Source organism: Pleurodeles waltl, chromosome 11, assembly GCF_031143425.1.
Source record: "Pleurodeles waltl isolate 20211129_DDA chromosome 11, aPleWal1.hap1.20221129, whole genome shotgun sequence".
Lineage (NCBI taxonomy): Eukaryota > Metazoa > Chordata > Amphibia > Caudata > Salamandridae > Pleurodeles > Pleurodeles waltl.
The window spans coordinates 982,034,282-982,058,091 of record NC_090450.1 but is presented as its reverse complement, the minus strand read 5'-3'; the positions used below and the strand labels follow the sequence as shown (position 1 = coordinate 982,058,091).

At 48.5% G+C, this 23,810-nt stretch overlaps 1 protein-coding gene across 3 annotated transcripts in view; it reads right to left on the bottom strand.

Annotated features, from left to right (window-relative positions):
* Nucleotides 1-567: 567 nt before the first annotated feature.
* Nucleotides 568-23,810, bottom strand: part of FBRSL1 (fibrosin like 1) — a 1,114,915-nt gene continuing 1,091,672 nt past the window's right edge. For 2 of the 3 annotated variants that reach the window (XM_069215249.1, XM_069215250.1), the window contains exons 16-19: nt 15,738-15,815; nt 9,144-9,227; nt 6,477-6,711; nt 568-4,785 (exon numbers count right to left, since the gene is read on the bottom strand). In XM_069215249.1, the coding sequence (XP_069071350.1) occupies nt 3,534-4,785; nt 6,477-6,711; nt 9,144-9,227; nt 15,738-15,815 (1,649 nt within the window). In that variant the 3' untranslated portion in view covers nt 568-3,533. The remainder of the gene's footprint in view (nt 4,786-6,476; nt 6,712-9,143; nt 9,228-15,737; nt 15,816-23,810) is intronic. The other variant, XM_069215252.1, reaches the window with a different exon arrangement.

The following is a 23,810-nucleotide window of genomic DNA, read 5'->3' as shown; positions in this document are numbered from 1 at the left end:
AAATGTTTGTGAAACCTACCCAAATATGATTTACAAGGAACATATAAAATTACTCCTAACTAAAGAAACAATATGTGAGGTACATCCAGATGTGATTTAAGTAGACGATTAAGGAGTTTGAGTCCCCAAGAAAATATCTGAGACAAGCCTGTTTTAATTTTAACCTATAAACCAAATTGCAACTGAAGGGAATAGTTTATCTAATGAACACTAAGGACCGTGAGACTTTTGTAGTTTTAATATCACAGTAAAGTACTTTTGAGATTTATCCAGTTAAACCTATTCATTGTGCTAGGGAGATATATCCTTCCCCCTTGAACCTTTTGGAAGACTAATCCCTATAAAATCCAATATTGCCTGCCCAGAGAAGAAACATCAGGGCGAAGCTTAATGCAACCATCACCCTTCAGAGGAACCGGGCGGAGTGGTAGGAAAAACCATTATGCACGGGCGATAGATTTGATACAATAAACCTTTATAACAGAAGATTGATATATACATTGATAGGTGGCTGAAGTAGGTTACCAGGCCATACACAAAAGTTGGCACACGAGGAATGTTCCATACAGGCCTTCAAGTCAACTGCTCCTCTGGCCTTCTCGATGGGTTACTTTTGAGGGGTGATTGCAGAGGCGTGGATAATAGCCCAAGGTCACTAGGACATGTCTTCTACAACCTACCACACATCTGTTACACAGCTCATCCAACACACTACAACTCTGAGTCGGCGTCACACAATCACCGACACTTCAATTATCGCTCCACCTTATCCAGCCTACTACACGCTCAGTCACCCCTCTTGTTCAAGCATCCATGCTATACGACGGTCACTAACCACATTGTCAGTTAGGCACCTACTCCCAACTATTACACTCTGGTTATATGGATCAACCAGACCCTACAATAGCTCATTTAAAAATCTCAAGCAATCTAGACCACATCTGTATAAGTCTCTGCCAATCTGCTAACCACACATGGGCTAGATTGCTCATCTAACCTACCACACCCTCTTGTGCTCTCCAGTACACCACACCATGGTCCCATGTTGTCCATTGAGCCAGATCATGTCCCAATGCACAGTTTTCCCACCAGACGAACGGTAAGTTGCAGGCTTCATAAAAGACTCAGTCAGATTAGGACGTTCAAGTTGTGAGTAAGGCGCATTAAAACGCAGGAGGCGTACGATCTCAGACGTGCCTGGCTGTCGTGCTCTCAAAGCCCCACCGAGGTATAACGTCCCACAGCATCTGTCGATAGGTCGTTAAGCTCAAAGTCAACAAGAGCAGCTTGGACACACAAACACTCAAATTGCCTTTTTCATCGAAAATCAATGCTGTATTTATCTCCTTCGATCTACATGGAAGCTGAATTAAAATTACAGAGGATGGGGGGGGGGCGAGCGATGTGTGGAAGGAAGGAGGCATTGAAGACCAACAGCTTACAGACGGGGAAAGGAAGGTGGCCCCAAAATTAATTGAACCAAAATATATTAAACATGGATATTGATTATCGCATTAAAAAAGGGGGCAGACAACCTGGGTTTACGGCAAGGACGAGGGACGAAATGCACATATGAAATTAAAAATAAGGAAAGGAAAAAAGACGGCAATTGCATTAAATGAGGTAAAACCCACACCAACAAACATTTCCTTTGGATCCTCTGTGCGCTGTCAATAATATATAGAATTCTCAATTTTTTTTTCCAACAGTTATATTTTTTTGCACCCCTAAATCTCTACGCATCAGGTATACAGAATCCATGATGAACACCGCACAGTTGAAGCACCAGGAGTTCCCAGTTTAGGGGAAAAAAATAAATAAGAAAATGTCCTTTTGTTTTGCTTGCCTGCAGAGTAGATGAAAGAAAAACAAAAAAAAATAAGGGACAATTAAATTTTTTAAAAATGGAAGAGATTTTTCTTGTCAGTCCGGTGTTGGTTTGCCAGAAGTCCTCACCATGGAAATATTTTTTTTTCCAAAAAACTGAAAAAATAAAAAAGTTACGAAGGCCTTCTTATTCCTTTTAGTGTTCTTTATCTTTGTTCTGGATCAATTTCCCCCAGTGTCCCATCTCCATAGTGCTAACTGCATGATTGTTTTTCATCAGAAGATAGACTTTACCTCTTTGCCTCCAACCCAGCATCTTAGTTGATTTTCTGGCCTCGATCTCTCACATCCCCCACAATACCTGCCTTCCAGAATTTGTTTGCATAGTTGAAATACATTTTGACCACAGTGAGGGCTGCAAGTTCTTCAGACTGCGACAATGCGTACATTAGAACTGTGTCAAAAATTAAACAGCGTGATTTTGAAACTTTTTTTGTCATGTTATTATTATTTTTTTATAAAATCTACTACTTAAGAATGTAATATTCAGTATACATTTACAACAGAATATTTACAATTTTCCATGTTATTTTTTTTTTCATTTAAACAACGAGTTCCCCAAAAAATCCTCTCACATTTCTGCATAATATAAGGCAACAAAAACCCTAACAACATTTTGTACATTATTAATATTATTTCATTAATAATAATATATATCTGTAACTCCGGTTCTAAAAGTACCAAGGTAAGTGTGATCAGCCGTCCACAGTGGAACATACTAAACTAGTTTCATAAATAAATCAAGACACCCTGCAGCTCATCTTCCTTAATGAGCAAAAAAAATTATAAATGCAAAACAGAGCTAAAAATCAAAGAAAAAATCTGATTTTTTCCAGTGAATAGAGAGTAACCAAAACAAATGCCAAATCCTTTAAAATATTAATCAAGTTTGGGAAAATGTACGAAAACTTTTTTATAATAGCGATATCAACACAGAAAAATAATTATCTGTTCTGATCATCACCTTTGAAATAACATACTGCTTGAAAGACAAAATCTGGCCAAATCATTTTATTTTTAACCATGAACCCCCTCTTTTTTTAAGAGACTTTTTTTTAATCTGGTCTTGGGCAGTGGTGCATGTATTGTACTTGCAAATAAACTTCATCCACAGGGTTTTGTTGCCATTATTCATAAGGTAGGTCCAGGTATCACAGATCAGTGCGGGTTTGAAGCAGATCTGTTTGTTCCCGTCAGTTGCTGTAGTCCCGTGGAAAGGCCTTCTTCGGTGTAACCCTGCACTGTGACATCATAAAAGGAAGTCCCGCCTCCTTTGTGGAAGTCCCGCCTTGTGAATTATGGCAGCACCCATTGTACAAAGTGACAAGTTCTTTACGAAAATACCTCATGCCTGCCCCAAGAAACAGAACCAAAAAAGGCCACTAGGAGCTTTGGAGAAACAGATGTCTGTAATAAAAATAAATAAAATATTTTGGCTAGATTCCTCACAGGAGCAATTGTCTGGTTGTCTAACCTTTGACACTTTCCCCATCCTTCCACTTAGGGTAAAGAACTGTGCTTGCATCCTAAAAAATGAATGTTTGAAAAAATGATGCAGTGCATTTTTGCAAAAAAAAAAAAAAAAAAAAAGAAATCTATCTACAATAAAACTAAAAACATTGTTTTTGTCCGTTTTTATTCCGGAACTACCTGGCTTCCACTTCTTTTGGGTTCCTGGAAGGAGAGTAGTCTCTGGATTCAGAGTTTGTGAGTGGGGTAGTCCTTCGAGGGGAGGCGGGCCTAGTGCTGCTGGCAGGTACCAAGGGGGGCGGAGCACTAAGAGCGGCTGTTGGGGGGGTCCTATTCAAAATCCCATTGTGCATGGCTGAGGAGGGGCTCAGTCTTGGGTAATGCATCCCACTCAGGTGGGGCATGAAGGAGGGGAGGTGGGCCAAATGGCTCTCCATGGGGGATGAGTGCAAGTGGTGGATCCGGGCACGCTCAATCTCATCACGCAAGTGCAAACGCTCTCGTTCTCTCTCATCAGCTTGCCGCAGTCGCTCCTGCTCGCGGCGTGCTTCCAAGAGGTGCTCATGGTTATAGTCATGGGGCTCCCGGTCTCGATAGACCCGCTCGTGGTCGTAAAAACCAGCCGCTGTGGCTGGGAACCTGTGCATGGCGTCAGCAGCACGGAGCTGAAAGTCCATCCGGCGCTGAAGGTCCAGGTTCCGGTAGGCATCCCGCAACGGATCCCGCATGGGGTCCCACGTGAAGCCTGGATGCGGCAATCTGTCCCGTGCCTGCAAGGGGTTCATGCTGAAGAGAGGGTTCATCATCCTGGAGCGGTCAAGGGCATTCATAGCGTTCATCTGGTGGACGTTGCTCATCGACAAGGGCATGGCAGCCGCCATGGACTGATGCAACTGCAGCCCATGCAGGGAGGTAGGCGGGGGATGCTCCACGGTTCTGGGATGATGGGAAGGTTCCGACCCTCCCACCACAAGAACATCAGACTCCTCCTTGCGTTCCTCCTTCACCTTGACATCATTTTTCATCTTCAGCAGCTCGTTGGGAAGATCGGGCTTTCTCTCTACGTCTTTGTTCATTAAGTTACTGAGCTTAAGGCTCTCGCTGAGGACAGGCTTGCTATATGGAGAGACGGACTGAATGACCGGCTTGGTGTTGTCCTCCACTAGTCTCTTTTCGTGGGTTAGTGGCTCCTTGACTGGGGAGCGACTCTCCTTAATTTTCGGTTCTGTCGGGGTAGGTGCCCGTAATCGCTCATGATGGTCCCTCTCCGGCTCCTTGGGCCTCTCCCGTTCCACCATGCTGCTCAGCCGCAGGGAATCGTTGGAGTTTTGGCTATTACTGCGGATAAGGTTGCTGATTTGGTGACTCACAGGAGCAGACGCAGGTGACGACCGGTTTGAATGATGACGACTTCTATCCATCATATCCCTGTTCCAAGACAGAGAAAATAATATTTGAATTATTGAAGCAAACATTTGTTTCAATATGATAGCAGAATGTTATCTTTAAGATATATTTAAAGTGCATTATTCAAGGCAGTAAACCTAAGCTAGGCAGGCCAATTTGAATGTCAAGGAGTTAAATCCCTCCCCCTTCAACTCCCAAAATCTCTCCACCTGCAAAGGCTTAAAGGTTCTCCTTTTCAAGTCAATTAGTCCTGGATTGGCTGTGTTTTGAGTTCAACGTCGCAATTATGACTTGTGGCGGATTATAAGGATGGGATTTCAGAACCTCTGCGTGAGTAATGTAAAGAGACTGCTAATTTTAGAACGTAATATCCATCTACCTTAAGCCTTCCATGTTTTTCATTTTGATACTGCAAATACACTCTGCCCAGACCTCACCTGTCTCATTTACTGAACAAACCCAAGAGTAGCTGTGACCTGCAACTTACATGAGTGGAGTAACTTAGAAAGTTACATGCACCTGGGCGTATGATGGACCCCACTGGATTAAAGAGAACACTGAGGAATCTTATGAGCTCATCACTTCAAAGACTTGACCAGTGTCTTTTCCATCTTAAATATGACGTGTTAATGACCTGTGCCAATGACTAAGCTCATATCTGTTTTTGCTTCAGTGGTGGTGAGGATATCAACTCAACACTCCGATAAATCTCTCGTTTGCTTGGGCAGCATGAATATGAAAGAGAAACCATTCTTGGTTTCGCAATGTATACCATGATGTAACCCTAAACCAGTGTTGTACTACGAATAAAGTACTGGCCCCCCATAATCACAAATTCAAAGCCTCCTGCAGCCGTACCCCAGGAGAAGCCACCGGAGAGCCAAGGCAAAAAGCTGGAGGTATCAATATGCCGCGAGTCTCACGAAAACTTATGAAGGGTCACTGTACAAAAAGAGAGGGCGCAGAACTCTAGGTGGTGGAACGCTCTGACATTCTAGTGTCGTGCAACAAAAATGGACTGGTGAATTGAGAAACATATCTTTCAACGGGCCTTCAATCCACCCAGAGTTGCCAGGGCTGGAGTGAAGTCTGCCACAGGCCACATGCACTCCGGCACTGCAGACTCTAGCCTGGGCCTAATTGCCTTTAAAAGCCAACAGGACGCTGACCTACTTGTGGTATCATTGGAATGTCCTACATTCAACTTTCTCTGAACTTACGTTCTTTAACATGACATTCAGACATCTAATGGAACTCGGTCCTGAAGAAGGCCAAATGACCCTCCGGAGCAATAAAAATTGGCTGAAACATGTTGACTTGAGATGTTGCAGTATATGGTATAGCCTAAAAGCATCTTTCCTTATGTTTTAAACCTTTCCAAAGGTGTCCTGAATTAAGAGAATAACTATTTATGGTTAGGAAAACCTGCAGGCAGTTTTAATTGTATATCTCTCAGCATTAAGAGCTTCGCTAATGATGAGGATTCGATGATGAACCATGTCCCTTTGATAAAATCTAAGAGATTTGGGGAATTTCCACCCTACCACTAATGTCTTCTGGAATGTAGGTTAAGAGAAATTTGAATGTTGGTGTGCCCTCTTGTGATAAAGAAAGTTCACTTTAGGAAGCTGAAGGTTCCCTCTTGATGTAGGATCTGGTTCCCTCCTTTGATTAACAAAAGCCATTAGTATGTCCATCTCTGATCCAAATACCTGTCTTTGTCACGTTCATCTTTACTCATGGAGAGATCCCGTTTCTCTGGCTCTCGGTCCCGATCTCTGTCGTGATTGGTCGCGGAGGAGCAGCGTTCAGACTCGGTGGGCTTGGGCCACTGCGGTGGTGTTGGGAAGGAAGACGGGGTTCGGTGGAGGCGGTTCCAGGGCTCCTGCGGGTTTGTGAAGCTCTGAAGGGTCGGCCCTTCCTTGTGAGTAAACAGGCTGTTGTGAGCTGAGAGGGCACAAATAGAAAAAAAGTACATTAAAAGTAATACTCACTTTACTTGGATGTTAAATAGAAATGCCTGCACGTTATCTCATCCTGAGCTGTCGCTGCATACAGTATTGGACGGGACGTCACCCAGCCCAGCCCAACATCTAAACTACCAGCTTCGCCCACCACATCAGAGTTGTAGAGTACACTACACACTGATTCTCATCTTTTGGTGGACACCCTAACCTCATGGGCACATTTCTAACCTATAAAAATGAGCTTGGGAAATAAAATGCGTCCTGATTGGCCAGTGAGGTCTCTCAGCCTACGAAGGTATCAAAATACAAATGCACACGTGACACCGTCTGCCCCTCCCCACTTTTTTTTAGGGTTGAGTCTGTGTTGCATGCGCTCGCGCATGCGTATCGCAGCGAGACTCTTTTTTATTTAGAAAAGGGCTCGGAGCCCTGTCAATTTCACGTCAGTGTTTTTTATTGGTTCGTGGGCTTCCCTAATAAAATCTGCTTGCTTTCATTAGTCGAAGGCACGCATACGTCATGCCTTTTCCAATGGCTAGCCCTCCTCGAGCGCAGCGACCAAGTACAGAAAACATGCGAGGATCGATGTTTTCCATCGGGCTCGTGGACTTTTTTTCTCTAATTTACGAGCGCGATCTCGCTTGGCGGAAGTCGAGCACTTTACATAGTTGATTTCACTTTTTCGGGTTATATACATAAATGCACTTTGCCCAATAGGTGAAAAGTCAGGTTAGGAGTTTACAACGCGATCAGTCCTAACATGAGCAAACCTCGAGACCCGTTGCATTGTAAATGCTTGTTTTTGTTGCAGTTAATGTTTGCACTAGATTTTTTTTTAATTTTAACTTAGATACATATCAACTACAGAGAATTGTTAAGATTATTTTAAAATCTTGATCAAAATTAAGTAACAAACTGGAAAAGAGGACCGGATGGATACAGTAATTACACCCCCTTGTTTTTTTTCCACTTTCCCATTTCCGGTGCGCCACACTGAGTTCTTTCTTCTCCGCCCCCAGGACTTGCTGCATTGCTTCCTACTTTAAGGCTGTCAGTCCAGAAGCTCCTACCCTCCAACAATTTCACCTTTACAAGAAATTACACAAAACAATCATTGTGAGTATCCAAATGGATATCTTTTAGTGTGCTGCTTTTAGGTCAAAAGGAGGGAAAAGTGAGAAATTGAAAGAAATGAGAAACCGGAAGGGAGGGAAAATTTGAAAAACATGGGCAGAGTTGGGGTAACAAAGTAAGAACCCTGGATAGAACTAGGGTTAGGGACAGTGCGCGGGGGAAGTCTTTAGGCTAAGGTCCGGGTATGGATTCGCATGTATTTTAGGATAAAGTTGGTGGGCAGGTTAACGGTTTTGTAAGCTGCATCAGAGACTAAGGCAGCGGTTAGGATAAGAGTTCAGTATAGGGTATAGTGAAGGTTAAAAAAAAAAAAAGTATAGTTTAGGGTTACGGATAAATTTTCTGTGGAACAGGGTGAGTGGAAACCCAAAACTAGGGTAAGACAAAAACTTTTTGAAGGCTAAAATTAGTATAAAGGGTCTGGAGTGGGTGTATGAGTCTCACCTAGGAGATACTGGAAATCAATGTAATTACCATAAGGACTGCAAGGTAGGTTTTACAAATTAATAGAGAGTAAATATAAGAAAGTTTAAATTTGTAACAAAATTCTTAATAAATTAAATTTCTCAATTAAAGTATGGAATTTCTTACTAAAGATGTTCTCGCTTTGTACTAGACTTGATTGGCTAATGGCAGTTCTGTTTCTAGCAGGCCTGAACTTTCGGACAGGACAAGATACAAAAAGTGTACCAGGACGTTGTGTTTGAGGTATTATATCGCGCGAAAAACTATTTTTTCTTTTTGTTTTGTTTTTTAAGAGTGCAAACGGCAGTCGACAAAGGCACAGGGTTGATCTGCTGTCATGATGAAACTAGAATTCTTATTAACATAATCAGTGTCAATATTCCCTCAGTAAAAATCATTTACCCTCATCGCCGCAAAAATGTATATATCTTAATACCAATTTTTTTCTGTGAGTGAAAGGTGTCACGACCTTGCGTTCATCAAGCTTCCTTGACCTGCAAAGGCTAAGAAGATGTTTCTGGATCTGCTAGCACCCCACCTTGGAAAAGAGGAACCATGCTCAGCCACTCATCCCCTGCTCCTGTAGAGACGTGTGCTGCTGTGTGTTCAGTGCGTCACGCAGGATGCACGTCACTGGCGTACAACCCACCAGCGTACTCCAGCGGCTGCAATCCGATGCAGCCATATTGGGTGGGAAAGGGAAGCAGTGGCACAGTCTTGGCCGCTGGGTCTAACACCTGACTGACCAATCAGAACGCAGGGGTTTCTCAAGCCCAGTTTCTGTTAAAAGGGCAGAACCCAGCCAGTACTTACATAGAGCATGACTGCCTAATCCTCCGAACGCACTGGTGCCTAAACTCCCAAGGCCGCTGTAGGTGCCGGACCTGCTAAGGGAATCTGGAAAGGCAAACAGGGAGCAGGGATTTAGCAGGCGTTCTTCTAAGAGTACTGGAGAATGAAATAACCCCCTCCCACCTCCCTCCAGGTCGCCCACCCCATAGAAGAGATCCCCCAACCCTCCAATCATCTACTACATTAAGCCCTGGTGGTCCTCTGCTCTTCTGGGGAAGACCCACATTTTGATGAGCTTTGAAAGGGGGATGGGCCCTACGCTTGCTCCAAGGACCTGGGGCGGTACCATTGCAGGACCAGGAGGTAGGGTGATAGAGGAAACTCGAAGGCATATTCCTCGTGTAGGCCCTAGAGAACTTCAAATGAAACCCTCTAGAGTCTTCAACAAAGCACATCTGACTCGTGCATGAACCTCACAAGACTTTCATGCAGCAACAAGCAAACCGCTACATACCCCAAGACACCTTTCACATAGACACCAACAATAAACAGATCCCCAATGGAGCCACGAACAGACCCTGTCTCAATATTAACCATCAGTCATCAACAAATCCTCAAGTACCCCCTACAAGACCATCAATTAGACTAAAGCAAATGTTAACACAGAGCAACAATTCACACAGCCATCACCAGATCCGCAAGTGGCTTCTAAGAGACCCTAACTTAGCTCCAGTATACAATTATACAGCCCATATCATATGTTCAAATCCCCAGGTGACAGGCAACATGTTTGCAAAATCACAATAAACCCTCAAGCACCCAAACATTAACCAAAACTCTCATTCAGACCCAAGAGACTATTAAAGAGTTGCCAACAGATAACACCTCCTAGCCACACAAAGATACGCATGTAACAGGTCCTGAGGTAACCCCAATAAAGACTTAAAGGATGCCCCAAAAGATGTGCAAACAACCTAAAACAAACCGTGAGGAGGTTCCCCAAAACTGAACACATGGATCTTAAAAGACCCCACATCCGCGTAATATCCTGAAGAGTGAACATCAGTTGTTCGTACAACTATGCAAAGTGCACCTCAAGCCTTATCTCAGCTGCATTGTAAGTTGATATACAACTTCCCTGGCATATTCTGGTTTATACTTCAGAGTGCTTTAAAAATAGAAGGACCCAAAAAGTGTCACCGGCTGCCCTGTCAAACAGTATATGTCCTAGTTAAAAAGACCTATTTGATGAGGTAGGGACTTGAATGACTTCAGTGCACTGCTATACATTTTAGGGCATATATTCCCTGTGAATCTTAAGAGATGAGCCATGTTGTCTTGGTCACAGTAGGACCCTGTTGTCTTGGTCACAGTAGGACCCTGTAGTCTGGACCGTAGGAGGACCATGTCCTGTCGACCAGGGCATGGCAGATGTCACTTCAGTCATATTGAGGTCCAGCCATTGTAGTGTCAGGAAGTGCCATGTGTCAAGAAGGCCATGACAAGTCTGCCACAGAAGGACCAGGTTACATCAGCCAAGGCAAGCTGCGCCATCTAGTTCAAAGAAGGCTTACGGAGCAAGAAGGCCACACAGCAGCCCTTTCGCTCTCAGGGAAGTGTGATGGAAAGTTCACCACATCTGGTCGGGGTGCATTTTGTGATGGTCACATCTTTGAGGCTAGGAATGTAGATACAGTTCACAATTTTAAAACTCAAGTACACATATGCAAGAAAATGTAGTCAAACGTCCGATGCAAGAGGCGCTCCCAAAATTCAGTCAAGAATGCCTGCTTGAGCCAGACAAGCATTCCAAATTAAAAAAGAAAGATGGGTTTAGGCTAAGGTAACAGGTGTGCACTTTCTATGTCAAATAGAATTTATATTTATGAACACTACTGGGAATACAGTCGTGGCCCAAAAAAACATATGAATGCTTACAATTTATTTTGTAAAAAGGTTATTTGAAAGAAGAAAACATAACATTTTGTGTTTAATTTAAACATGCTTCTATCTATGAACAGAACATTTCATGTTTAAATTAAACACCCTTCTGCCTATAAAAATAATATAAAATAATTCTAGACAAATTAGGATTAGTTTTTGAAGTTAATGCAGGGCAATGGGGTGGTTTCAGGGTGCGGGGTGGGTATGGTAATGGTAAGGGGTGGGGTCAGGGATGGGATTGGGGTGCGGGATGGGTATGGTTATGGTAAGGGGTAGGGTCAGGGATGGGATTAGGGTGTGGGATGGGTATGGTAAGGGTTGGGATTAGGGTGTGGGATGGGTATGGTAAGGGTTGGGGTCAGCGTCAGGGATGGCATTAGGGTGCGGTATGGATATGGTAAGGGGTAGGGGGTAGGGTCAGGGATGGGATTAGGGTATGGGGTGGTTATGGTAAGGAGTGGGGTCAGGGATGTTATTAAGGTGCGGTATGGATATGGTAAGGGGTAGGGTCAGGGATGGGATTAGGGTATGGGGTGGTTATGGTAAGGAGTGGGGTCAGGGATGGGACTAGGGTGTGGGATGGGTATGGTTATAGTAAGGGGTAGGGTATGGGATTAGGGTGCGTTATGGTAAGGGGTGGGTCAGGAATGGGATTAGGGTGCGGGATGGGTATGTTATGGTAAGGGGTTGGTTCAGGAATGGGATTAGGGTGTGGGATGGGTGTGGTTATGGTAAGGGGTGGGGTGGGGTCAGGGATGGGATTAGGGTGAAGGATGGGTATGGTTATGGTAAGGAGTAGGGTTAGAGATAGGATGAGGGTGCGGTATGGTTATGGTAAGGGGTGGGTCAGGGATGGGATTAGGGTGCGGTATGGGTGTGGTTATGGTAAGGGGTGGGTCAGGGATGGGATTAGGGTGCGGTATGGGTGTGGTAAGGGTTGGGATTAGGGTGTGGGATGGGTATGGTAAGGGTTGGGGTCAGCGTCAGGGATGGCATTAGGGTGCGGTATGGATATGGTAAGGGGTAGGGTCAGGGATGGGATTAGGGTATGGGGTGGTTATGGTAAGGAGTGGGGTCAGGGATGTGATTAAGGTGCGGTATGGATATGGTAAGGGGTAGGGTCAGGGATGGGATTAGGGTATGGGGTGGTTATGGTAAGGAGTGGGGTCAGGGATGGGACTAGGGTGTGGGATGGGTATGGTTATAGTAAGGGGTAGGGTATGGGATTAGGGTGCGTTATGGTAAGGGGTGGGTCAGGAATGGGATTAGGGTGCGGGATGGGTATGTTATGGTAAGGGGTTGGTTCAGGAATGGGATTAGGGTGCAGGATGGGTATGGTAAGGGGTGGGGTCAAGGATGGGATTAGGGTGTGGGATGGGTGTGGTTATGGTAAGGGGTGGGGTGGGGTGGGGTCAGGGATGGGATTAGGGTGAAGGATGGGTATGGTTATGGTAAGGGGTAGGGTTAGAGATAGGATGAGGGTGCGGTATGGTTATGGTAAGGGGTGGGTCAGTGATGGGATTAGGGTGCGGTATGGGTGTGGTTATGGTAAAGGGTGGGTCAGGGATGGGATTAGGGTGCGGTATGGGTGTGGTTATGGTAAGGGGTGGGGTCAGGGATGGGTTTAGGGTGCGGGATGGGTATGGTTATGGTAAGGGGTGGGGTCAAGGATGGGATTGGGGTGTGGGATGGGTATGGTTATGGTAAGGGGTGGGTCAGGGATGGGATTACGGAGCGGTATGTGTATGGTTATGGTAAGGGGTGGGGTCAGGGATGGGATTAGGGTGCGGGATGGGTGTGGTTATGGTAAGGGGTGGGGTCAGGGATGGGTTTAGGGTGCGGGATGGGTATGGTTATGGTAAGGGGTGGGGTCAAGGATGGGATTGGGGTGTGGGATGGGTATGGTTATGGTAAGGGGTGGGTCAGGGATGGGATTACGGAGCGGTATGTGTATGGTTATGGTAAGGGGTGGGGTCAGGGATGAGTTTAGGGTGCGGGATGGGTGTGGTTATGGTAAGGGGTAGGGTCAGTGTCAGGGATTGGACTAGGGTGTGGGATGACGTGAAGGAGGGTAAGGGATAGTGTAGGCTACGGGGAGGGTAGGATGAGGGTGAGGACAAGTGCAAGGGAGGGTCTGGGTGACTAAATAGCGGTGTAAGGGTAAGCGCAAGAAGTGAGGGATGGGTGGAGCAAAGGATGGGATTTGTTGTGGAACGGGCTTTAGAACCATGCTCTTCAAGCTTTTTTCATGCCGCCCACAATCCTGGTAAAAAAATAAAAAAATAATGAAAAGCCTCGCCCTCTCCCCTCCCCTCTCCTCCCCCAGAATTACAAACATATTTTCTAGCAATTATTTACACAACTGGCAGCTTTTTAAGTCAAATATTGCAGGGTTATTCACTATTCCTTTTAGAAATGCAATCGAATACACAGTTGCCAACACACTATTGGCACCTGGGTCTCCCTAAAAGTGTAAATGTACCCACAGTGTGACCCTTTGTCAGAAATAGGGGGAGGGTCTTTGAGTATTAGTTGGACAGCACTCCCTACCCCCAACACTTTAACCCCCCACTCCCCGCCAGGACAGACAGTGCACTGATACTTCACTTTCTCTCACTAAGCACACAGTACTGCTTGCAGTACATCACGGCTTAATTTGAGCCGGTGGTTTCCAGTGCTCGGCACCTGCACTTAATTGTCAGCGCCGGCTCTACAGGCAGTCCACCACATGGTGGCGCTGTCAGATTTTGATATAAGCACAACAGTATATAATATGTCAATTTACATTACAAAATAATACTACCTGTTGCTCACACCGTTATTAAAGCTTTGTGTGGCCTGGAATATTTTGTATTGTCAGGAGTGCGATGGTTAGTAGGAGTGTTGGTTCTGTCATTGGCAGCGGCAACGGGTGGTGCAGGTTGCAGTGGCCTCCCAGATGGGCCCTGGCACTTCTGCTTTTACAAATTAAGCACTGCAGTACAGTGTTGGTTTCTGTTCTCCAGGGAGAACAATAAATGCACCTCTTGGCAACAGCCTTGAACCCCCCCAACATCACTTAAGCCCCCTCAGTTTGAAGTCCTCTAAGGATGTGGGTTTGGGTGTAGGAAAGGGTTAAGGTTAGGTTGCGAGGTGGCCAGGGTGAGGGATGGGTAGGGTTAGCAAAGGATCAAGGTAAGGAGAGGGGAGGGTTAGGGTGAGGGGATGGTGAGAGGAGGGGAGGGCGAGTGAGGTGGAGGTTAGGTTGGGGGATGGGCAGGCTGAATTTGTTATCAATATTCTACCCAATGCTTCGTGGTGTTGGACTGTGCCACAGACATCCTGCGTGCCATCCTGCTGGGAACCCCAATACTCGAAGGATGATATAGGGCACATTTTGTGATAACTGGGCAGACAGTTTTCACTGCAGTATTGGAGGTCTGGGGCAAAGGATCACACAAATGTAGAAAGGCCTGCCAGCCGCAGGGCCAGAACACAGCCAACCCTCCATAGAGGGGCACCCTAGGGCAGCGGTTCCCATCCTGTGGTCCAGGGACCCCGGGGGGTCTGCAAAGCCTCCTCAGGGGGGTCGGCGACTGCTTTAAAAATGAAATAGTAGTAACAGACTAATAAAGTCTATATAAATAAAGTGGCTAAATGGACAATTGAAAATGTTAAAGTGACCTGTAAATGTCAAGGAATTTGAAGTCTAAAAATGTAATTCGTATTGTCATTTAGTCGTGGGAGCAGCGCAGGTCCATCAAACAGAATATGGTATGGACAATGTAGGACTTTAATTTAATTTAGAAACGCTCCAACCTTCCTATTAAAATTATTTAAAAAAATGTTTTAATTTATATTCGTTTGGCAAGTAAATAAAATGTGTCATCATGTGTGTATGTGTTTGATGAATGCTTGTTTCTGTATTTTTTGTGTATTGTTTTGTGGCTCAAGTCATCCACGATGTTTAGGCCGGGGTTCCCGGCTACCAGTAATGACTCAATGGGGACAGGGGGGCTGCAAAGACCCCCCCATTTCCAATATTGATTCAGTGGGGGTCCCCGGGCTCCAGTAATGATAAACTGGGGGTCCACAGAAGTCAAAAGGTAAAGAAACAAAGCCCTAGGGGATTTGTATAACCAGGCCACATTTTAGCACCATGGTCTGTGTGCAAAGCTATTATTTCTATTGCATCACAAAAAAAGACCTGTTATTTCCATGCATGTGACATGAAGGTCCAGAGGGTTTTGCAGACCCTGGAATCTGTCAAAGAACGGTTCAGCCCCTACCTATCATACCACCAAGCTTCTTTGGCAACTAACCAGGCTATGGTGGCAAAGTCAACCATGCAACTGAAGGCGCGATGCAGACATTGGGAGTCACAGACTGAGATTCCTTGTTTTCAGCAGGCAGGGAGATGTGTAGAGGAAATAGGCAGCTTTAATCTGCCATCAACATGTCTTGGTCCATCGACTGAATATTCCCTTATTTGAAAACTGAATGCCGGCTATTTCAGTGGCCGCGACAAACAGGAGGTGGGCAAATTGCAAACGGCGGGCACTGGTGCAGGAGCTGGCCTCATTTCTCACCACTAGATAGCCACTGGCATGGACTGGTACCCTGCAGCACATCAACTGGTCAAATGGTGAAACCAAAGGGTCAAGTGGGAGAAGTGACAGTACTTATGCTTACCTGCCAGGTGGCTGGTGGGTAGGAAGCCACTGTGATGCGACGCGGGTCCGTAGGGGGATGCGGTGGGATGAGAGGACCCTGGAAAAGACAGGAAAGAGCCAATGGTTAGTGCAGCCATGGTTTGATGTGGTGAACCATCCCCCTCTGCTGCCAGGTACCTGGGAGCAGGAACTGCAGCTCAGACAACAGAACACATCAGGGGAGAAGGAATCAAGGCGCTTCCACCCAACTGACCACCTGACCTTCACCACAAGTCCACCACTTCACACCAAACATGCTATACAGGGAATAAACATGGATTCTAAGGAAGAGGGGTTGTGGTACAGCTGCTGTGTTAGGTGAGGAGCTGCATTTAGAAATGGGGTCCAAACTGAACTTATTTGTTAATCTTCAACTCGATAGCTTTATGCTCTGAACTATCTTGTTTCTTGAATGAAAACATTTAAAACCTCATATTGCTATTATGTATTAGCAGATTTTATTATTTGCTCACACTTTATCATATGTTTTTATCTTGAACTGCACAAATTTGTAATTAATTTAAGTAATCATACAATTCATTCATTAATTTATTAATTCAACAATGGGGTCCAATCATGTGGTGGTGTGCGTCAAGAAGATATGAATGTGTGGCCCTTGCATTTGCACTGGAAAGGAACTTTGTAGCAGAGAGGCAGGGGCCGAAAAACTCCTGTGGCCTGCAGGTACACACAGTTCTTTTAAGCGAGTCCAGTTCTCTGACTCAAAGAACTCCTACTTAAAGCCAACCCAAGAGGTCAGACCATTGGGTGATAGTTGAAAGGTCATTGCTGAGACATACGCGAGTCACGAAGATGAATCCTGCAAAGGTCAATCAATCAATCAGGCAATTGTACAGCGCAGCTTATCACCCGTGGGGTCTCAAAGCGGTTGCGGGCGTGCTGTTCACTCAAAGAGCCAGGCTTTGAGGTCCTTCCTGAACTGCTTCAGCGAGGCCTGTCTGAGGTTGAGTGGAAGCGTGTTCCATGTCCGGGCTACGAGGTAGGAGAACGAACTGCCTCCAGCTGTGCTCTTCACGATTTTGGGGATGGCGGCGAGGGCGTGTTTGGAAGATCATAGCTGCCTAGTGGGGGTGTAGAAGGACTGGCGGTGGTTGAGGTAGGCGTGTCCGATGTTGTGCAGTGCCTTGTAGGTGTGTGTCAGTAGCTTGTAAGTGATGCGTTTGTCGACCTGGAGCCAGGGCAGGTCTCTGAGGTGGGCAGAGATGTGGCTGTGACGGGGGATGTCCAAGATGAGTCTGGCAAGGTCGACTTGGTTTTCCATGGTCGGTAACCAGAGTGCATTAAAAGTGGTAACAGTAACTCCTGCTGATTACAGCTTTTGAACATACAGGAGCTGTGATCTTCTATGCTCATGAAACAAGTTATTATACATAAATTCCAAAGCCCTACCCTCATTTTGCTGCTGAACTGAAGAATGCTTGAACGTGTGTAGCCAAACTCCCAAGTAGGACAAACAAACAGTGTGATCTGATCCCTTGGAAAGAACCAAACTCAGCTCTGGTTGTGGTAGAGAAGGGTTGCAACAGGAAACATGGTGCATAAAAGGGGTTGAGGAGATTATAAACTATGTGACCCACATTACTGTAAAACTGCACATAGAAACTTTGGAGATAGCCATCTTCAAGAATGTGTCTGAAGTAGTGAACATTCAGAAGGTGGGGGCTGGGGGTAGGCCCAAGTGTTAGGAGCCCTCTTGAAGACTGATGGGGCTCACAGCGGACCCCACCCATCAATTCACACATGAAAGACCAGTAGTACAGGCCCCACTGTGCCGGACTCACAATACAATTAGTTATTTACAGTGCCTCAAAGCAGAAGGCTACTGGCAATAGGCACCACATAAATACGATATTACTATTCTTTCTATCAATTGATTATTCTGGGCACAGATGAAAATTCCCAAGGATGGGTGGTGAAATAACTCTGTGGTGGCACTCCCCGTGCCAGCAATATGATACGGCCCTTGCCACGATGCAGCGCACTGAAGTCCACAACCCCTTAATCAATCCAGAATCCAGGGGGTGCGTAATGGATGGAGATGCTACGGTTGTGGACAGTTTACAAACCGCTCCAAGCACCAGGCAGCCGATAAAGCCGAAAAGACGTAACGAGAAGGCCGGGCAGCTCCGGCGGGCCTGTCAGGTACTTATTAAGGATGCCCACTATGAGCCCAGCCGGCATCTGTCTCGCGGACGGCAGGTGCGCGATAAGGGCCATCTCTGGGACTAACGAGGATGCTCCGAGGAGGCGCAGACGCGCACTTGTTCGATAAGGCGAGAGGGATGCTTGTGACACGGGAGGCTCCGGCTGGATCCATCTCTCGGCGGCGGCGGGCTCTGCAGCCCCCAGATAGTGTCCTGCCTCCCCGGGCAGGTGGGGAGCCCAGGTGATGAATAGGCCCAGGCGGCGCGCGGCCACCAATCTCCGCCAGATACGAAGGATGCAATTCATTTGCCGATTTAATATCCGCCTGCTCAGGGGCTGCCGGCTGACTTATGGACCGTGCAACCGAGGAACCGAGCGCAGCGCTCCCTCCCCGCTTGGCGACACCGTGTGATCGCAGCAAATCAGTCACTCTGCTCCACGTCTGGCGATGAGTGATGTGTGAGGAGCGGGAGTCGGGATCCACTGGAGGGCACCAGGATGACAACCCCAGGCTGACGGGCGGCACTTTGGTGCAGGCACAAATAAACCACCAGAAACAGGAGAGAGAGGGGCCAAGGAAGCAGCACATGAAGCCAGGCAAAGGGGAGAAGGGGCAGCAATATTGTGGAGGCCACTGACCCATCATCTCATCACAAGGCCCTGGGGATGGACATGATTAACACCTGACCGCATCTGGCCCTCCTGACGTCATCTGATCCCCCCACCCCGCTACCACCCTCTGAGCGTCATCATCTAATGTGCATCTAATGTGGGCTCCTAGCTCCTTGTCGGCAGAACACTTTAGCTCCAGTCCTAGGTTTGTCTGGTACACACTAAAGGATTCTGGGAGATGTAGTCCTTGTTTCTTTTGATCCAATCGGACTACAAGGGCAACAATGATGTCTAACGGAAAAGCTGCGGACTGGAGACAGGATGCCCTGAAGATATGGAGCGAGGTGTCAACATTACCTGCCCGATCCGCCTCGAGCGCTTGATTAATTATTCAGTCTTTAGCCAACCTATTACAAAAGCCTCTTTAGCAAGATGATGCACAAGTGGAAAAAAGTGAAAAGAAAATGTGGCGGCACAACAGAGGAGGGAGTAACAGAGGAGGTAGTAACAGAGGAGGGAGTAACAGAGGAGGGAGTGTCAGATGTGCTTGTGTGGGATGCAACTGCGTCTTGCTTAGATGTTCTACGAAAGGAGACATTGTAGAAAGGTGGATCATTCACAAGAGCAGGACCTGGGCAGCTGAGCCACAGATGGAGATTCAGGGCTCTGTATGTAAAAAATCGCCTAGCTGCTGACCGTCACTGTGTGATCTTTGGCATGTCTGTGCGCCTGTGCGTGCCCCATGGCTGCAGGGAAGGTGCATTCTTCACTGCCCTGCACACACCCCGATGCTGCTGACCGTCACTGTGTGATCTTTGGCATGTCTGTGCGCCTGTGCGTGCCCCAAGGCTGCTGAGGAGATGCATTCTTCACTGCCCTGCATATACCCCGATACTGCTGATGACGTGTGATCTTTGGCATGTCTGTGCACCCGTGCGTGCCCCAAGGCTGCTGAGGAGATGCATTCTTCACTGCCCTGCACATACCCCGATGCTGCTGATGACGTGTGATCTTTGGCATGTCTGTGCACCTGTGCGTGCCCCATGGCTGCTGAGGCGATGCATTCTACACTGCCCTGCACATACCCCGATGCTGCTGATGACGTGATCTGTGGCATGTCTGTGTACCCGTGCGTGCCCCATGCCTGCAGGGAAGGTGCATTCTTCACTGCCCTGCACATACCCCGATGCTGCTGATGACGTGTGATCTTTGGCATGTCTGTGTACCCGTGCGTGCCCCATGCTTGCAGGGAAGGTGCATTCTTCACTGCCCTGCACATACCCCGATACCGCTGATGACGTGTGTGACCTGTGGCATGTCTGTGCACCTGTGCGTGCCCCAAGGCTGCGGAGGAGATGCATTCTTCACTGCCCTGCACATACCCCGATACTGCTGATGACGTGTGATCTGTGGCATGTCTGTGCACCTGTGCGAGCCTCATGGCTGCTGAGGAGGTGCATTCTTCACTGCCCTGCACATACCCCGATGCTGCTGATGACGTGTGATCTGTGGCATGTCTGTGTACCCGTGCGTGCCCCATGCCTGCAGGGAAGGTGCATTCTTCACTGCCCTGCACATACCCCGATACTGCTGATGACGTGTGATCTGTGGCATGTCTGTGCACCTGTGCGTGCCCCATGGCTGCTGAGGCGATGCATTCTACACTGCCCTGCACATACCCCGATACTGCTGATGACGTGTGATCTTTGGCATGTCTGTGCGCCTGTGCGTGCCCCATGGCTGCAGGGAAGGTGCATTCTTCACTGCCCTGCACACACCCCGATGCTGCTGACCGTCACTGTGTGATCTTTGGCATGTCTGTGCGCCTGTGCGTGCCCCAAGGCTGCTGAGGAGATGCATTCTTCACTGCCCTGCATATACCCCGATACTGCTGATGACGTGTGATCTTTGGCATGTCTGTGCACCCGTGCGTGCCCCAAGGCTGCTGAGGAGATGCATTCTTCACTGCCCTGCACATACCCCGATGCTGCTGATGACGTGTGATCTTTGGCATGTCTGTGCACCTGTGCGTGCCCCATGGCTGCTGAGGCGATGCATTCTACACTGCCCTGCACATACCCCGATGCTGCTGATGACGTGTGATCTTTGGCATGTCTGTGCACCTGTGCGTGCCCCATGGCTGCAGGGAAGGTGCATTCTTCACTGCCCTGCACATACCCCGATGCTGCTGATGACATGCGATCTGTGGCATGTCTGTGTACCCGTGCGTGCCCCATGCCTGCAGGGAAGGTGCATTCTTCACTGCCCTGCACATACCCCGATGCTGCTGATGACGTGTGATCTTTGGCATGTCTGTGTACCCGTGCGTGCCCCATGCCTGCAGGGAAGGTGCATTCTTCACTGCCCTGCACATACCCCGATACTGCTGATGACGTGTGATCTGTGGCATGTCTGTGCACCTGTGCGTGCCCCATGGCTGCTGAGGCGATGCATTCTACACTGCCCTGCACATACCCCGATACTGCTGATGACGTGTGATCTTTGGCATGTCTGTGCGCCTGTGCGTGCCCCATGGCTGCAGGGAAGGTGCATTCTTCACTGCCCTGCACACACCCCGATGCTGCTGACCGTCACTGTGTGATCTTTGGCATGTCTGTGCGCCTGTGCGTGCCCCAAGGCTGCTGAGGAGATGCATTCTTCACTGCCCTGCATATACCCCGATACTGCTGATGACGTGTGATCTTTGGCATGTCTCTGCACCCGTGCGTGCCCCAAGGCTGCTGAGGAGATGCATTCTTCACTGCCCTGCACATACCCCGATGCTGCTGATGACGTGTGATCTTTGGCATGTCTGTGCACCTGTGCGTGCCCCATGGCTGCTGAGGCGATGCATTCTACACTGCCCTGCACATACCCCGATGCTGCTGATGACGTGTGATCTTTGGCATGTCTGTGCACCTGTGCGTGCCCCATGGCTGCAGGGAAGGCGCATTCTTCACTGCCCTGCACACCCCCCGATGCTGCTGATGACGTGTGATCTGTGGCATGTCTGTGCACCCGTGCGTGCCCCATGGCTGCTGAGGCGATGCATTCTACACTGCCCTGCACATACCCCGACTACTGCTGATGACATGTGTGACCTGTGGCATGTCTGAGCACCTGTGCGTGCCCCATGGCTGCAGGGAAGGTGCATTCTTCACTGCCCTGCACATACCCCGATGCTGCTGATGACATGTGATCTGTGGCATGTCTGTGTACCCGTGCGTGCCCCATGCCTGCAGGGAAGGTGCATTCTTCACTGCCCTGCACATACCCCGATGCTGCTGATGACGTGTGATCTTTGGCATGTCTGTGTACCCGTGCGTGCCCCATGCCTGCAGGGAAGGTGCATTCTTCACTGCCCTGCACATACCCCGATACCGCTGATGACGTGTGACACCTGTGGCATGTCTGTGCACCTGTGCGTGCCCCAAGGCTGCGGAGGAGATGCATTCTTCACTGCCCTGCACATACCCCGATGCTGCTGATGACGTGTGATCTGTGGCATGTCTGTGTACCCGTGCGTGCCCCATGCCTGCAGGGAAGGTGCATTCTTCACTGCCCTGCACATACCCCGATACTGCTGATGACGTGTGATCTGTGGCATGTCTGTGCACCTGTGCGTGCCCCATGGCTGCTGAGGCGATGCATTCTACACTGCCCTGCACATACCCCGATACTGCTGATGACGTGTGATCTTTGGCATGTCTGTGTACCTGTGCGTGCCCCATGGCTGCTGAGGAGGTGCATTCTTCACTGCCCTGCACATACCCCGATGCTGCTGATGACGTGTGATCTGTGGCATGTCTGTGCACCTGTGCGTGCCCCATGGCTGCAGGGAAGGCACATTCTTCACTGCCCTGCACACCCCCCGATGCTGCTGATGACGTGTGATCTGTGGCATGTCTGTGCACCTGTGCGTGCCCCATGGCTGCTGAGGCGATGCATTCTACACTGCCCTGCACATACCCCGACTACTGCTGATGACATGTGTGACCTGTGGCATGTCTGTGCACCTGTGCGTGCCCCATGGCTGCAGGGAAGGTGCATTCTTCACTGCCCTGCACATACCCCGATGCTGCTGATGACGTGATCTGTGGCATGTCTGTGTACCCGTGCGTGCCCCATGCCTGCAGGGAAGGTGCATTCTTCACTGCCCTGCACATACCCCGATGCTGCTGATGACGTGTGATCTTTGGCATGTCTGTGTACCCGTGCGTGCCCCATGCTTGCAGGGAAGGTGCATTCTTCACTGCCCTGCACATACCCCGATACCGCTGATGACGTGTGTGACCTGTGGCATGTCTGTGCACCTGTGCGTGCCCCAAGGCTGCGGAGGAGATGCATTCTTCACTGCCCTGCACATACCCCGATACTGCTGATGAGGTGTGATCTGTGGCATGTCTGTGCACCTGTGCGAGCCTCATGGCTGCTGAGGAGGTGCATTCTTCACTGCCCTGCACATACCCCGATGCTGCTGATGACGTGTGATCTGTGGCATGTCTGTGTACCCGTGCGTGCCCCATGCCTGCAGGGAAGGTGCATTCTTCACTGCCCTGCACATACCCCGATACTGCTGATGACGTGTGATCTGTGGCATGTCTGTGCACCTGTGCGTGCCCCATGGCTGCTGAGGCGATGCATTCTACACTGCCCTGCACATACCCCGATACTGCTGATGACGTGTGATCTTTGGCATGTCTGTGTACCTGTGCGTGCCCCATGGCTGCTGAGGAGGTGCATTCTTCACTGCCCTGCACATACCCCGATGCTGCTGATGACGTGTGATCTTTGGCATGTCTGTGCACCCGTGCATGCCCCATGGCTGCTGAGGAGGTGCATTCTTCACTGCCCTGCACATACCCCGATACTGCTGATGACATGTGTGACCTGTGGCATGTCTGTGCACCTGTGCGTGCCCCATGGGTGCCGGGAAGGTGCATTCTTCACTGTCCTGCACATACCCCGATGCTGCTGATGACATGTGATCTGTGGCATGTCTGTGTACCCGTGCGTGCCCCATGCCTGCAGGGAAGGTGCATTCTTCACTGCCCTGCACATACCCCGATGCTGCTGATGACGTGTGATCTTTGGCATGTCTGTGTACCCGTGCGTGCCCCATGCCTGCAGGGAAGGTGCATTCTTCACTGCCCTGCACATACCCCGATACCGCTGATGACGTGTGTGACCTGTGGCATGTCTGTGCACCTATGCGTGCCCCAAGGCTGCGGAGGAGATGCATTCTTCACTGCCCTGCACAAACCCCGATACTGTT